Source organism: Felis catus, chromosome B4 (genome assembly GCF_018350175.1).
Source record: "Felis catus isolate Fca126 chromosome B4, F.catus_Fca126_mat1.0, whole genome shotgun sequence".
Classification (NCBI taxonomy): domain Eukaryota; kingdom Metazoa; phylum Chordata; class Mammalia; order Carnivora; family Felidae; genus Felis; species Felis catus.
In genome coordinates this window covers 64,891,211-64,906,772 of record NC_058374.1, presented here as the reverse complement: position 1 = coordinate 64,906,772, position 15,562 = coordinate 64,891,211, and the positions used below count along the sequence as shown (strand labels likewise).

The following is a 15,562-nucleotide window of genomic DNA, read 5'->3' as shown; positions in this document are numbered from 1 at the left end:
AAATTCCTACAAAGGTATAAATTACCAAAATGGAAACAGGAAGAAATAGAAAACTTAAATAGACTGATAACAAGCAAATAAATTGAGTCAATAATCCAAACACTCCCAACAAATTCACAGGCAAATTATACCAGACATGTAGAGAAGAGTTAATACCTACTTTTTAATTTTTCTTTTTGAAGCAGGGGGAGAGGGAAAGGGAGAGAGAGTATCTCAAGCAGGCTCCAAACTCCACACGATCTCACCACCATGAGATCATGACCTGAGCTGAAATCAAGAGTTGGGTGTTTAACCAACTGAGCCACCCAGGCGCCCTGAGTTAATACCTATTCTTGTCAAACTATTTCAAAATGTAGAAAAGGAAGGAAAACTTCCAAATTCATTCTATGAGGCCAGCATTACCCTGATACCAAAATCAGACAAAGACTCTACTAAAAAAGAGAACTACAGGCCAATATCCCTGATGAACATGGATTCAAAACTTCTCAATAAAATACTAGCAAACTGAATCCAACAGAACATGAAAAGAATCATTTACCACAAATAAGTGGGATTTATTCCTGGGCTTCAAGGGTGGCTCAATATTCACAAATCAATATGATACACCACATTAATAAAAGAAAGGATAAGAACCACGTGATCCTTCCAGTAGAGGCATGAAAAGCATTTGACAAAGTACAACACCCATTCAGGATAAAACCCCTCAACAATGTAGGTATAAAGGGAACATAGCTCAACATAATAAAGGCCATATATGAAAAATCCATACCTAATATCATCCTCAGCAGGAAAAACTGAGAGCTTTTCCTCTAGGTCAGGAAGAGGACAGGGATGTGCACTCTCCAAACTGTCACTTAATGTAGTACTGGAAGTCCTAGCCACAGCAACTGGACAACAAAGAAGAAGTAAAAGGCATACAAACTGGCAAGGAAGAAGTAAAACTTTAATTATTTGCAGATGACATGATACTCTATAGAGAAAAACCCAAAAGACTACACCAAAAAAACTCCAATACATGAATTTTAAAGTCTCAGGTTACAAACTTAACATACAGAAATCTGTAGCTTTCTATACACCAATAATGAAACAGCAGAAAAAGAAATCAAGGGATCGATTCTATTTACAATTGCACCAAAAACAGTAAGATACCTAGGAATAAACCTAACCAAAAAGGTCAAAGATCAGTAGTCTGAAAAGTATAGAACACTTATGAAAGAAATTGAAGATGACACAAAGAAATGGAAAAACATTCCACACTCATGGACTAGAAGAACAAACATTGTAAAAATGTCTGCACTACCCAAAGCAATGTACATATTCAATGCAATCCCTATCAAAATAACACCAGCATTTTTCATAGAACTGTAACAAACAATCCTAAAGTTTGTATGGAATGACAAAAGACTCCAAATAGGCAAAGCAAACCTGAAAAAGAAAAGCAAAGCTGGAGGCAACACAATTCCAGACTTCAAGCTATATTACAAAGCTGTAGTCATCAAGACAGTATGGTACTGGCACAACACATAGATCAATGGAACAGAATAGGAAACCCAGAAATGGACCCACAACTATATGGTCAACTAACCTTTGACAAAGTAGGAAAGAACATACAATGGGAAAAAGACAATCTCTTCAACAGATGATGTTGGGAAAACTGGATAGCAACATGCAAAAGAATGACTGGACCACTTTCTTACACCATACACAAAAATAAATTCAAAATGGAAGAAAGACCTAAATGTGAGGCAAGAAACTATCAGAATCTTAGAGAACATAGGCAGCAATCTCTGTGACCTTGGCTGTAGCAACTTCTTACTAGACATGTCTCCAGAGGTGAGGGAAACAAAAGCAAATATGAATTATTGGGACTTCATCAAGATAAAAACCTTTTGCACAACAGTAAACAAAACTAAAAGGCAATCTATGGAATGGAGGAATGACATATCTGACGAAGTGTTAGTATCCAAAATATATAAAGAACATATAGGAGTGCCTGGGTGGCTCAGTCAGTTAAACATTTGACTTCAGCTCAGGTGGTGATAGTCTGTGAGTTTGAGTCCTGCACTGGGCTTTGTGCTGTCAGCTCAGAGCCTGAGCCTGCTTCAGTTCTGTGTCTCCCCTTCTCTTTTTCTTCCCCTCCTTTGTTTGAGTTCTGTCTCTTTCTCTCAAAAATAAACATCAAAAAAAAAAAAAAAGAAAGAAAAAGAACTTATAAAACTCAACACCCAAAAATTGAATAATCCAGTTAAAAAATGGCAGAAGACATGAATAGACATTTTTCCAAAGACAACATCCAAATGGCTAACAGACACATGAAAAGGTGCTCAACATCACTCATCATCAGGGAAATACAAATCAAAACTACAATGAGAGATCAGTTCACACCTGTCAGAATGGCTAAATTCAACAACACAAGAAACAACTTGTTGTTTCAACCAAACAACTGGTGTTGGTGAGGATGTGTAGAAAGGGGAACCCTCTTGTGCTGTTGATGGGAATAGCAAACTGGTGCAGCCACTGTGGAAAACAGTATGGAGGTTCCTCAAAAAGTTAAAAATAGAACTACCCTAAGATCCAGTAATTGCCCTACTAGGTATTTAGGAAACAAATACAAAAATATGAATTCAAAGAGATATGTATATCCCGATGTTTTTGGCAGCATTATCTGTAATAGCCAAATTATGGAAACAGTCCAAGTGTCCATTGACTGATAAGTGGATAAAGAAGATGTGGTGTATATGCACAATGAAATATTACTCCACCATAAAAAGAATGAAATCTTACCATTTGCAATGACATGGATGGAGCTAAAAAGTAATATGCTAAGTAAAATAAGTCAGAGAATGACAAATAGCATATGATTTCACTCACTTGTGGAATTTAAGAAACAAAAAAATAAGTGGTGCCTGGGTAGCTTAGTCAGTCAAGCATCTGACTCTTGATTTTGGCTCAGGTCATGATCTCATGGTTTGTGAGATCAAGTCCCGAGTCAGGCTCTATACTGACGGGGAGGAGCCTGCTTGGGATTCTCTCCCCCGCTGTCTCTTTAACCCCCTCCCCCACCCTCTCTAATGCGTTTAAAAATGAGCAAAGGGGGAGAAAAAGAGAGACAAACCAAGAAACAGACTTTTTTTTTTTAACGTACACTCCATGTCCAAGTGGGGCTTGAACTTACAACCCTGAGATCAATAGTCACATACTCTATCAACTGAGCCAGTTAGTCTCCCCAACAGATTCTTAACTATAGAGAACAAAACTGATGGTTACTAGAGGAGAGGTGGATAGGAGGATGCATCAAACATAGGAGCTCCTATGCATCAAACATAGGAGCACCTAAACATATAATTATTAACAGACCTAAAGGGAGAAATTGACAATAATACTGTCAGGGAACTTCAACACCGCATTTACCTCAATGGATAGATCAGTCAGCCAGAAATTCAATAAGGAAACAGTTGCCTTTGAACACATTAGACCATGTGGACTTAACAGATATATACAGAACATTCCATCCCCAAACAGCAGAATACACATTCTTTTTTAAGTTTATTTATATTTGAGAGTGAGAACATGCACATGTGCATGCAAGGGGGTGGGGAGGGGCAAACAGAAAGGGAAAGGGAATCCCAAGTAGGGTCCATGCTGTCAGTGCGGAGCCTGATGCATGGCTTGAACCCAAGAACCGTGAAGTCATGGCATGAGCCAAAATCAAGAGCTGGATGCTTAACCGACTGAGCAACCCAGGCATCCTTACACATTCAAGTGCACATGGAACATTTTCCAGGATAGATCATATGTTAGGGTACAAGTCTCAATAAATTCAAGATTCAAATCAGATGAAGCATCTTTTCTGACCACAATGTTATGCAACTAGAAATCAATTACAAGAAAAAAAAAAACTGGAAAAAACAGGAACATGTGGAGGCTAAACAGCATGCTACTAAACAACCAATGGGTCAATGCAGAAACCAAAGAGAAATAAAAAAAACACCCAGAGACAAATGAAATGGAAATATAATGCTCCAGAGCCTCTGGGATGCAGCAAAAAGAGTTTTAAGAGGAAACTTTATGGGAATACAGGACTACCTCAAGAAAAAAGAAAAATCTGAAAGAATCTAAACTTATACCTAAAGGAACTAGAAAAAAACAAAGCCCTAAGATAGGGGAAGGAAATAAATATCAAAGTGGAGCAAAATGAAATATACTAAAAAAAAAAAAAAAATGAAACAACGAGCTAGTACTTTGAAAAGAAAAAATTGATCAGCCTTTAGCCAATTCATCAAGAAAAAAAGAGAGAAGACTTAAATCAGAAATGAAAGAGAAGAAAGTACAATGGACATCACAGAAATACAAAGGATTATAAGAGACCACTATGAAAATTATATGTCAACAATCTGGACAACCTAGAAGAAATGAATAAAATCCTAGGAATATACATTTTTCCGAGACTGAATCAGGAAGAAACAGAAAATCAATTCCATTACTTGTAATCAAAAAGCTCCCAACAAGCAAAAGCCCAGGACCAGATGGCTTCACAGATGAATTCTATCAAACATTTGAAAATGGGTTAATACCCATCCTTTTTTTAAAAAAACACTTTTTTAATTTTAATTTTTTTTAACTAATCTCTATGCCCAATATGGGGCTTGAACTCACAACCCTGAGATCGAGATTCACATGCTCTACTGAGTGAGCCAGCCAGGTGCCCTGATACCCATCTTTCTTAAACTATTTAAACAAAGTGAAGAGAAAGGAATGCTTCCAAATTCTATGAGGCCAACATTATCTTGATACCAAAACCAAAGAAACACCACACACACACACACACACACACACTGCAAATCAATATCCCCAATGAACGCAGACGCCAATACCCTCAACAAAATATTAGAAAACTGCATTGAACAATTAAAACATTAAAAGGATCATTCCTCATGATCAAGTGGGATTTATTCCAGGGATGCAAGGATGGCTCAAAATACACAAATCAGTCAATTAACAAATTGAAGGACAAAAATCATACGATCATCTCAATAGATGCAGAAAAAGCATTTGACAAAATTCTACATCCTTTCATGATAAAAACATAGTGAGTATAGAAGGAATATACCTCAACATAATAAAGACCATATATGACAAACCCATAGCTAGCATACTAAATGGTGAAAGCTGAAAGTTTTTCCTCTAAGGTCAGGAACAAGACAAGGATATCCACTTTCATCACTTTTATTCTTTTGGGTTTTTTTTTGAAGTTTATTTATTTATTTTGAGAGACAGAGAACATAAGCAGGAAGGGGCACAGAGGGAGTGAAGGAGAATCCCAAGCAGGCTCTGCACCATTAGTGCAGAGCCTGATACGGGGCTTGAATTCATGAACCGTGAGATCATGACCTGAGCTGAAATCGAGTCAGATGCATAACCAACTGAGCCGCCAAGGTGCCCTTCACCACTTTTATTCAACATAGTACTGGAACTCCTAGCTGCAGGAATCAGGTAAGAAAAAAAAAACACATTCAAATTGGTAAGAAAAAAGTAAAACTGCTATATTGCAGATGACATGATACTATGTGTAGAAAACCATGAAGACTCCACCAAAAAACTATTAAAATAAATGAATTCAGTAAAGTTGCAGAATACAAAATCAACATATAGAAATCTGTTGCGTTTCTATCCACTAATAACAAACTCATGGAAGAGAAATTAAGAAAAAAAAAACAACACTGGGGCATCTGGGTGGCTTAGTCAGTCAAGTGTCTGACTCTTGATTTCAGCTCATGATCCCAGGGTCATGGGATCGAGCCCTACATTGGGCTACAGGCTGGCTGAGCATGGAGCCTGCTTGAGATTCTTTTTCTTTCTCCCTCTCTTTCTCTCTCTGCTCCTTCCCGCTTGCTCTTGCTCTCCCTCTCTCAAAATAAATCAAGTTAAGGGGCACCTGAGTGACTCAGTGTGTTGAGTGTCTCACTCTTGGTTTTGGCTTGGGTCATGATCTCATGGTTCATGGGTTCGAGCCCTGCATTGGGTTCCACACTGATAGTGCAGAGCCTGCTTGGTATTCCCTTTCTCCCCCTCTCTCTGTGCCCCTCCCCTGCTTGTGCTCTCTCTCAAAATAAATAAAATTTAACATAATTTAAAAAAAGAAAACCCCATTTACAACGGCATCAAAAAGAATAAAATGTGTAGGAATAAATTTAACCAAGGAGATGAAAGGCCTATATTCTGCAACTATAAGATAGTGATTAAAGAAACTGAAGACAACACAAATAAACAGAAAGATACACCATGTTCACAGGTTGGAAGGATACTGTTAAAATTTTCTTACTACCAAAAGCAATCTATAAATTTAATACAATTCTTATCAAAATACCAACAGTGTTTTTTACAGAACTAGAACAAATAATCCCCAGATTTGTATGGAACCACAGAAGTGCTCAAAAAGCCACAAATAGTCCAATTACAAAAATGGGCATAAGACATGAATAGATGTTTCTCCAAAGAAGACATACAGATGGCCAACAGACACATGAAAAGGTGCTCAACATCACTATTCATCAGGAAAATGCACATCAAAACCACAATGAGGTATCACCGTATAGTCAGAATGGCTATTATCAAAAAGATAAGAAATAACAACTCTTGGCAACGATGGAGAAAGTGGGACCCTCATGCAATGTTGGTGCGGCGGGAATGTAAATTGGTGCAGCCACTTTGGAAAACAGAATGGAGCTTCCTCAAAAAATTAAAAATAAAAATACCATACCACCCAATTAATTCTTTCAGCTGTTTACCCAAAGAAAAAGAAAACACTGGTTAAAAAAGATATATGTTTAGTTTACTGCAGCATTATTTACAATAGCCAAGATATGGAAGGAACATAAGTATCTATCAATAAAGATGTGGTACATATAAATACAATAGAATATGTTCTGCTGTTCTGCCATAAAAAGGAATAAATCTTGTCACTTGCCACAGGGATGGACCTAGAGGGCAATACGTGAAGTAAATCAAAGAAATATAAACACTACATGATTTCACTTATATGTGGAATCTAAAAAACAAACGAACAAAAAAATCTCACAGAGATGTGGTGGATGCCAGAGAGGTGGGAGGATGGGAGAAATTTGTGAAGGGGTTTGAGAAATATAAACTTCCAGTTATAAAAGCAAGTCACGGGGGCGCCTGGGTGGCGCAGTCGGTTAAGCGTCCGACTTCAGCCGGGTCACAATCTCACGGTCCGTGAGTTCGAGCCCCGCGTCAGGCTCTGGGCTGATGGCTCAGAGCCTGGAGCCTGTTTCCGATTCTGTGTCTCCCTCTCTCTCTGCCCCTCCCCGGTTCATGCTCTGTCTCTCTCTGTCCTAAAAATAAATAAACGTTGAAAAAAAAAATTTTTAAAAGGCAAGTCATGGGGATGAGAGGTACAGTAGAGAGAATATAGTCAATATAAGATGGTAACTAATGGCAAACATTTTGTAATATATATAATTGTTGAATCAGTATATTGTACACCTGGAAGTAATTATTTAACTATAGTTCAATTAAAAATAAGATATTATGTGCTGAATGCCTCATGTGGGCTAGGCAATTTACTAAAATACCACCTAAGTCCCACAACGTTTCAAGAAAGTGTTTGTGTCTAAAGTCACAAATAATGGAAGTCATGTATTTCTAGCCAGTTAAGTATGAGCCGCTATGTTAATGTATGAGTATAAACCGCCACTCCAAAGAATGGTTTGCAGAACATCAACATCACCTGAGACCTTGTTGGAACTGTGTCATCACAAACGTGTTAAATCAGAATCTGCACGTTAACAAGTGATTCCTATGTACATTCGTTCGAGAAGCCTTGAGTTACGCACACTGGCTCTCTCCACCATGTTTCTAATCTGGTATAAGGTGAACTCAAACAAGTCATATCAATGAGCCAAGGACAACCTTTAGTTTAAGGAATTCTGCAGCTGATGCTAATTGTTTTTATTAATTTTTTTAAAAGGTTTATTCATTTTTCAGAGGCGGAGAGACAGAGCGTGAGTGGGGGAGGGGCAGAGAGAGAGGGAGACACAGAATCCAAAACAGGCTCCAGGCTTTGAGCTGTCAGCACAGAGCCTGATGCGGGGCCCTAACTCACCGATGGTGAGATCATGACCTGAGCTGAAGTCGGATGCTCAACCGACTGAGCCATCCAGGCACCCCTGATGCTAATTGTTTTTAGGTATCAATTAATAAATTAATTCATTAAGGCCTGACGAAGGCTATACATTTCTAAAAAGGATGATTTCTAGAGATACTTTACCTGTGAAATCATACTGTTCACACATTCCTTTTTGAGATATGTTTTATGTTTTAAATCAAAAGCCAGTAACTGGGTGAAACCCAGTGAAGCATTCCATGGAATACAATTTACCTGTAGAGTGCTTTGTAGTCAGCAAGTGCCTTTTTCATATTTTTTGGACTGACCATAAGACTTCATTATTGGGACTCAGGTAAATTGTATAAGGTCATATAATACGTAATAGCAGGACTACAACTCAAAGACAGTTTCTCTGACTTCCATTTCCATGTCTGTTTCCCCACATATGACTGGAAAATTTAGGCGAACACCATTAACTATGGAGTAGAGCAGTCATTTCTCAGAGAAGAGAGCAGCACTGTTGTAGTGCTTCCTGCAGATGTAATCTTGGAGTTATCACAGGGAGAAGTCCCTATTTCCACACCTGGGGAACCCGGACTTCTGTCACAGCCTTATTCTTGAGAGATTTACATAGGTTTTGGTAGGGAATGAGAGGTAGGAAGCAGCATTGGTACTCTATTGGAGTAACTTTTCTCTGAGACAAACAAAATCATTGTGAACATCTCCAATCCTGGCTGCAATAACATTTAAGTCTTTATAATTCATTTAAGGATGTATTTATTTACAAGATACAAATGCTTAATATTTAATAGGAATTAAAGTGCTTAATTTTACAATGTTTCCAATTCTATGCCTTTGTGACCAAATATACATATGTTACACAATATATACACTATATGCAAATATTTTACATTCATATAGCTAGAAAAGAATTACTTTTTGTGTATGCTTTTTTCACATTGGAGTTAACTCTAAAATTCTGATAACATACCTTTTCAAACTGACCAGTCAACAATTCAAAAACCCAGATAACACTTACTCAAAAATATCAGTCAATTGTCACTCACAAAATAAAAAGCTAGTTTGGTTAAAAAAAAAAAGTTTTATATACAGATATGATTGCTAATGAATGGAGACCCCTCCCCCAAAGTGATACATTCCAATATCCACATAATATGTAATATATAATACATCTGTTATCATAATGGTCCCCACAGACTACTGTGTTTCTTTCCAAACCTGTGTATATATCACTCTATGTATTTGGTATTTACTTATTAAAATATGCTACAATGAGATTTCTTGATTTACTCTCTCACTAAATCTACCATAACAAATTTTAGGAAGAAGGATACCATCATGTAACCCTCAGTGACTCCAATGAGTTAAAAACTATCTTGTAGAAGCCATGTGCTAGTTCTGCCAAACGCTCAGTCCAAAAAGTAGAAAACCATGATTGACTTTAGAGGAATTTTTTACCTCATAAAACAGTGCAGAACATGGCCCAATAGGATGAAAGTCTTTTAAGCCTGAAGAAAAAGGTAAGTAATAGAGAAAGACCTGGGGGCAACAGATCCCATCAGTATGCTATTACAAAGACTTCTACTTTATAGTTCATATCCTTACTGCACTTAAAGTATTTTTCTCTTGTCTTAACATACACTGCTCTGATCAGGAGATCAGTGGTCTCTTTCTGTCCACCTCTCTGTTCACTCTTGCTTATTTCAGTTCCTAATTTTTTATTCCTCTTTACTGTATCAGTAAAGAAAGCAAAGTTATCTGCTCATGAGAACATGATTACGGGGCATACAGAAGAATGAACTGTATTAAAAACCCATGTAAATAATTCATGTTAAGATATTTAAGTGAAGAGAACAATTTCTATAAAAATTTCATTCCTATGGAAAAACAGAATTGGAAATCAACAGTGTTTTTACATATATACATATATGCATAAATTCACAGAAAGGGTTTTAAAAGTAGATCTAGTGGTCTTTATATATCAGACTCATATTTTCTAAATCTGAAGAATCTATAGTAGGTAGTAATATGAAAATAAAAAGCAATTTGATTCTACTAAAATTGGATGAGAATGAAGAAGTAACACGATCCACTACAGGTGTCAATACAGTTCTATAGAATAAGAACTGGTTAGCCACAGTTTTTATATTAATACATTCTTGAAGAATACAAAATTGAAGAATGAAAACATTAAGACATTCTTGCCTTTTGAGTTAATTTTAGCTTATTAATACCATGTGCTTAATCTTAGACCCGCTAACACGAATATCATGTGATGTAAGAAATTTTAATCTTCTATTCTGCATTATAGCGAGGATACCTGCAAAAAGAATAAGACCTTTGTTCCTTAGAAGTTTATTTGCTCCTGTTGGTGCCCTTTCCTCTGGACATATCTAGTCCAGAAAGATAATAATTAGAGTTATCACAGACAATATTCTCAGCATAAGAACTTAAGGCTTTAAATATAATCAGAAGTGGGATCGAAAATTTGAAGGGAAAACAACCACCCTGTTTCCACAAAGTTGACGAGAGAAAGTAAAACATAACTGTGAACTCACAGAAGTATTTTTGATATACGGTTTTTAAAGGCATCAATGAGTCTTTAGCAACCCTGCAGCACTATGAAGCTTGTCGTTTTCTTTATATACTCATGACTACTACAAGTACTCTTTTAAAAAATCCAAATGTGTATCTATATATGGGACAGGGTATATTTAAAAGGTTTTTGTAAAAAGTTTAGTACTTTTTTAGGTTGGAGTATTTGTTTTTAATTGGGGTAGGTCACCTGGTGAAGGTAAGTACGCCAACCTGCATGTTATGTTAAACTTCACGGAAAATGAAAGGAGCTTGATGACGTAGTGCAGATGTGCTTAATTCTTTCACTATCCATACCCTTTGCAAAAGTAAAGATGCCCTTGACAGTTACTTGAATCCAAGGAATAATGCCCTCCCCTTCTCTTCCCTAGAAGTTATAGTATCATTTCTAGAAGTTAATTCTCTATCTCCTTGTGGCTAGAGGCATTCATATTAAAATTTCAGTATAAAAACATACCCTGAAGAATTTTATTGCTTGCATACATGATGGCATCGTAGATGCCATTATTACGAAAGTGGCTGGTGGCATTTTTCATTACCGAGTCCCACTTAAAATCTGGAGAGAAGTCTGCACTACATTTTGTACTTAATATACCAAATGGGAGACTTTCAATAAAAGCAAAATTTAAGTTTAAAAAACTGGAATGTTTGTGGTGAGTAGCAGTTTTTATCGAAGAAGTACTTTTTAGGTTTGGAGGAAGGGCACTTTAAAGATGGCTTGGAAAGCACCAAATTAGGGAAGATAAAGAATAAAGCCTATATGGGATGTTGGTTTTAATAGGAGGGCAATTAATTGTTTTTTTATGTTCAATTTGTCATGGCTGCTCAGGGGTGTCAAAAACCAAGATGGAGATGGTTCTTGAAACTAATCACACTTTGAAGTCTTTTAGTTTAGTTGAGTGTTTACTAAATGCCTAAGAGTATGCCCTTGCCTTTCTCCAAGTAAAAAGCATTAGTGATTCTTTAAGAGAAACAGGTAAGGCTGCTTCAGTGCTTCTCTTTGTGCTTGTCTAAAGAACACGGGGGTGAAACATGAAGACGGTGACTGAATAATCAGAAATTCTCTTCTAGTACGAATATTTCTGATTTTTAAAAATTAAAGATAATGTTAAGAGCATGATGATATTCTTTTTACAGGAGTGTTCTCTCAATAACCTAAATTAAATGACATTGATATTTACTCAGCCAAAACTTGAATGTGTCCATATCACTCGATTTCCCAGGAGAACTTACGGTAGGGAAAGTGTAGTCTGCTTGCTGTTCAAAAGAGTTTTCAAAACTAACTTGGCCCACAAATCTTCTGACCCTTATGTTTCCATTGCTCTGTCCACATTTATGAAAGTCATGTTTTACTGATAATCATTCTGCATTTTTATTGCTTCTCTTTTCTTGAGATTAAGAACACCAACACATCATCTACAGCTATAGTGTAACTTTCTCAAAAGCCGCCCTGAACACATATGTTGTACATACATACCCACCCCAAGGTTGGCAGCTAGAAAAGAGAAGGAATGTAACATTTCTTTGAGTCTGTCCCTTATTTGATAGGCCCTAAGAAGCTACCTTTATCTCTTTCTGACTCCAAATATTTGGTTTAATGTTAATGATCGTGGCTGACTTTCCTTTTTATAGAGGAAGGCAATCTAATTGTGTCCGCCATAATCAGTTTACCTTCTTTTTTGGAGGGGGGAAAAAAGATACTTTAAATATTTCTTAAAACAGCAGGCCTGAATAAATGTGTGGCAGTATCAAATTCTGAGTGAATCTATTCTACATTTAAGGTGTCATTCTCAAAGGCCAAGATAGCGGGGTCATTCTTGTGGATTTCTAGCTGACTTAGGCATTTAAACATGATAATGTTTGGGGTATAACAGGCTACATGGGGGGAAAAATACTAATTTGAGAAAAAGATTAAGTTAAATAGTCAACCTAATGTGAGATTTTAGTCACAACCACAGTATGGTGAAGAGTAGCCTTTGTACAAGAAATCATGTTTGGACTATTAAAAATTCTCCAGAAGATGAGAAAAAGTGCTCAGACTCTCTTCAATCATCTTGTACCTCCCCCAAACTTGCCATTAAAATATTGCTTTTCATTATTGTGTTTCTCCCTCCTCTTCCTCACTGAGGTGGTTAAAAGAGTTGAGCATAAACTTCCTCTAATATCTATCTCCCTGCACCTCAAACACAGGTGATCACGTGTGAATTTTGTTCCCCATCGGACAAAGGAATAGGCCCACACAGTTATCTAAAGTGTTAGTTATATAGTCTGCATTTGACCATACTTTAACAGTCTTATGGAAAAGAAAAACATTACAATCAATGTAGTTTCCCTATGTCCCAGTTCTGTATAGAGTCAGGTATCTTGTACAGTTTAGGTTTCTGTGAAAATTTGTGCACATGCTGATATTAACTGCTGCAACAATTGCAAGATTGTGAAAGATAAAATAACCTGTGTGACTTTGACCATCCCAGTGACCAAAGTGCACTTTATCTCAGAATAATCAAGACTGAAGCATTAATTACACCCTCATCATATATTTCAATAGGTATTATTAGCACCTTCAAAGAGAGGCACTGTTTTAAATAGGCACAGAACGAAAAAATAGTACTTTAAAAATACTGTTGGAACTAATATATCCCATGCCAAATAAATTACTGCTTTTTCTTATTATAAAAATATCAATACCTTAAGGTGTCAATCAGTTAAACATAAATCACCAAAAACATTTCTTAAAGTTTAGAACACTGTTCAATTGCAAGGTAAAACATGCTTTACATTTAAAAAATAAATTAGAGACAAATATGAACCTAAAGCTGAAGAGAAAAGCATGTATAATATAATTATATTCATATTTAATACTATATACACATAATTGCTATATACTTGAGATATTTTATTCTTAGGAGTATTTCTACAAAAACAAGTATTATCTTTTCTTAATAAGTTGAAAGTTTGAACACCAACAATTTGTCCTTGTTGTTTTAAAAGAACATACATCATTTATGCAGCTTGAGCTTTATAAACTAAATTAAATAAGTTAATACAATAGCCTAAACTGTCCCTGTATTTATTTATTTATTTATTTATTTATTTATTTATTTATTTATTTATTTATTTATTTATTTTTACCACGGATCTATTTTGGCAACATGGAGGTATATCTTTCAAACTGTTACAAGTCCTACCTGTGAAGGAGAAGACATTACAGGACCTTAAATGGAGGTGGCCTATTCTAACCTGATAGTGATAGAATCCACTGATAACATTTTCTTCAAGACAAAAGTACATATGCAAGGAATAGCTCATTAAAAAATGTTCCATTTTCACATTATTTCAAACTTTTACCGGTAGACTGGCTCTGCACATTAGTTTCACTATGAATACAGAAACATAGGAAAGTACTTCCTCAAAAGATGCATTTAAGAGCCTATATTTTTCAACATAAAGTGCTAAGAGATGAATGAGGAGGGCTGGGAATGTCTTGAGCTGTAAATCTTAGGACCTCCACACTGTGGATGGTCCTGAAGTTCAGCATTCTGATTTTTTCTTAGGTTCAGGATGATCATCCAAGGTGGTTGGATGCTTGTTGGGACCATCTGGTGTCTCACCTGTGACAGCTAAAAAGATGATTTTCAGCCACTTCTGTTTCAGTTCCTCACTGTCTGCGGCAAAGCTGTGCACAGACTTGGACTGGGTCAGTTTGAAACTGTGTGGCAGGTCTGCACTCCTTGGCATATCGTCCACAACGTAACCCAGGAGTGGAATGGTGGCCTGGGCTCGGACATCCTAAGGAAAAAACATGGTACATAGGAGTGTGAGATGTACTAGCTTGCTGTGCATGGGCCTGTGTGACCTGGCTCCCACTAAACCTCTTTTCCTACCATTGTTCTACACAGATGCGCCCTGGGAGCTCTCCGTGGACAGAGATGGGCATCCAGGACTTAGCATACTGCCTGCACGTGAGGCCACTGATAATGCTGGCTGAATGAATTAATGAATGAGAGCTGATACCTAAATCAGCTACGATTCACTGATCCTACACCCTCTCTCTTCGAAGGAGTCCATTCAACTCTTCATTCAGATGAAAAAGGGAAAAAAATAAGGTATCGTATAAAAGCCGCAAATGTTAATGATGATTTCATTACCAAACGCAGCTTTATTTGGTGATCCATTTATTCAGGCATCAATGTATTTCTGGACAAAAAAAGTTATGGGAAAAACAATGAAACAGAAGACAATATATACCTTGGTATTTGTAGTCTATTTCTAAAATAAGGTTTTCCTAGCTCTTAATGCAGACATAGGGTAAAATACAACAGATGCGTTGAAGATTTTATATATTTCCAGGTGCATGCAGGTGTTTTTCAAGCACAACACAAGCCACAGTGTCTGGGGCTGCTCTGGTGAGAAGCTCAGCCTGCACGTCTGTTGTTCCCATAGATTTAGCTCACATCTATGCACACATGGTTCTCAAAAACTTACTACTGGATAATGTTAATCCAAGGTTGATTTAAATTCCCCTTCCTCTCATATTCTTTTCTTTTTCAGGTATCCATACTTCAGGAAAAAAACCCCCAACTTATCATAATCATTTCCTGGCATTATAAAGGCTCCTTCTCCTCCTTGCTTCTCCCTCTGCTTCACCCCTTCTCTCATGCCCCCTCCTAATCCAACTCACCCTTTCTCAAACCACTAGAGAGGAATGAGAAGAAGGGAGGAGACAAATGAGGCACAAGGGGAAGAAATTATGGGCTATATTTTAAAAAGCAGCCTAAAAACTTTAAAAATCAGTTTAAATAAACTTGAATTTTAGTT

General features: G+C 36.8%; 1 protein-coding gene across 14 annotated transcripts in view; it reads right to left on the bottom strand.

Moving 5' to 3' along the window:
- Positions 1 to 15,562, bottom strand: part of FGD4 (FYVE, RhoGEF and PH domain containing 4) — a 245,031-nt gene that overhangs the window by 16,869 nt on the left and 212,600 nt on the right. For 11 of the 14 annotated variants that reach the window (XM_019834793.3, XM_019834798.3, XM_019834800.3 and 8 more), the window contains one exon: positions 8,889 to 14,533. In XM_019834793.3, the coding sequence (XP_019690352.2) occupies positions 14,276 to 14,533 (258 nt within the window). In that variant the 3' untranslated portion in view covers positions 8,889 to 14,275. Of the gene's footprint in view, positions 1 to 8,888; positions 14,534 to 15,562 lie in introns of those variants that run through there. The other 3 variants (XM_045061638.1, XM_023256914.2, XM_045061639.1) reach the window with 1 other exon arrangement.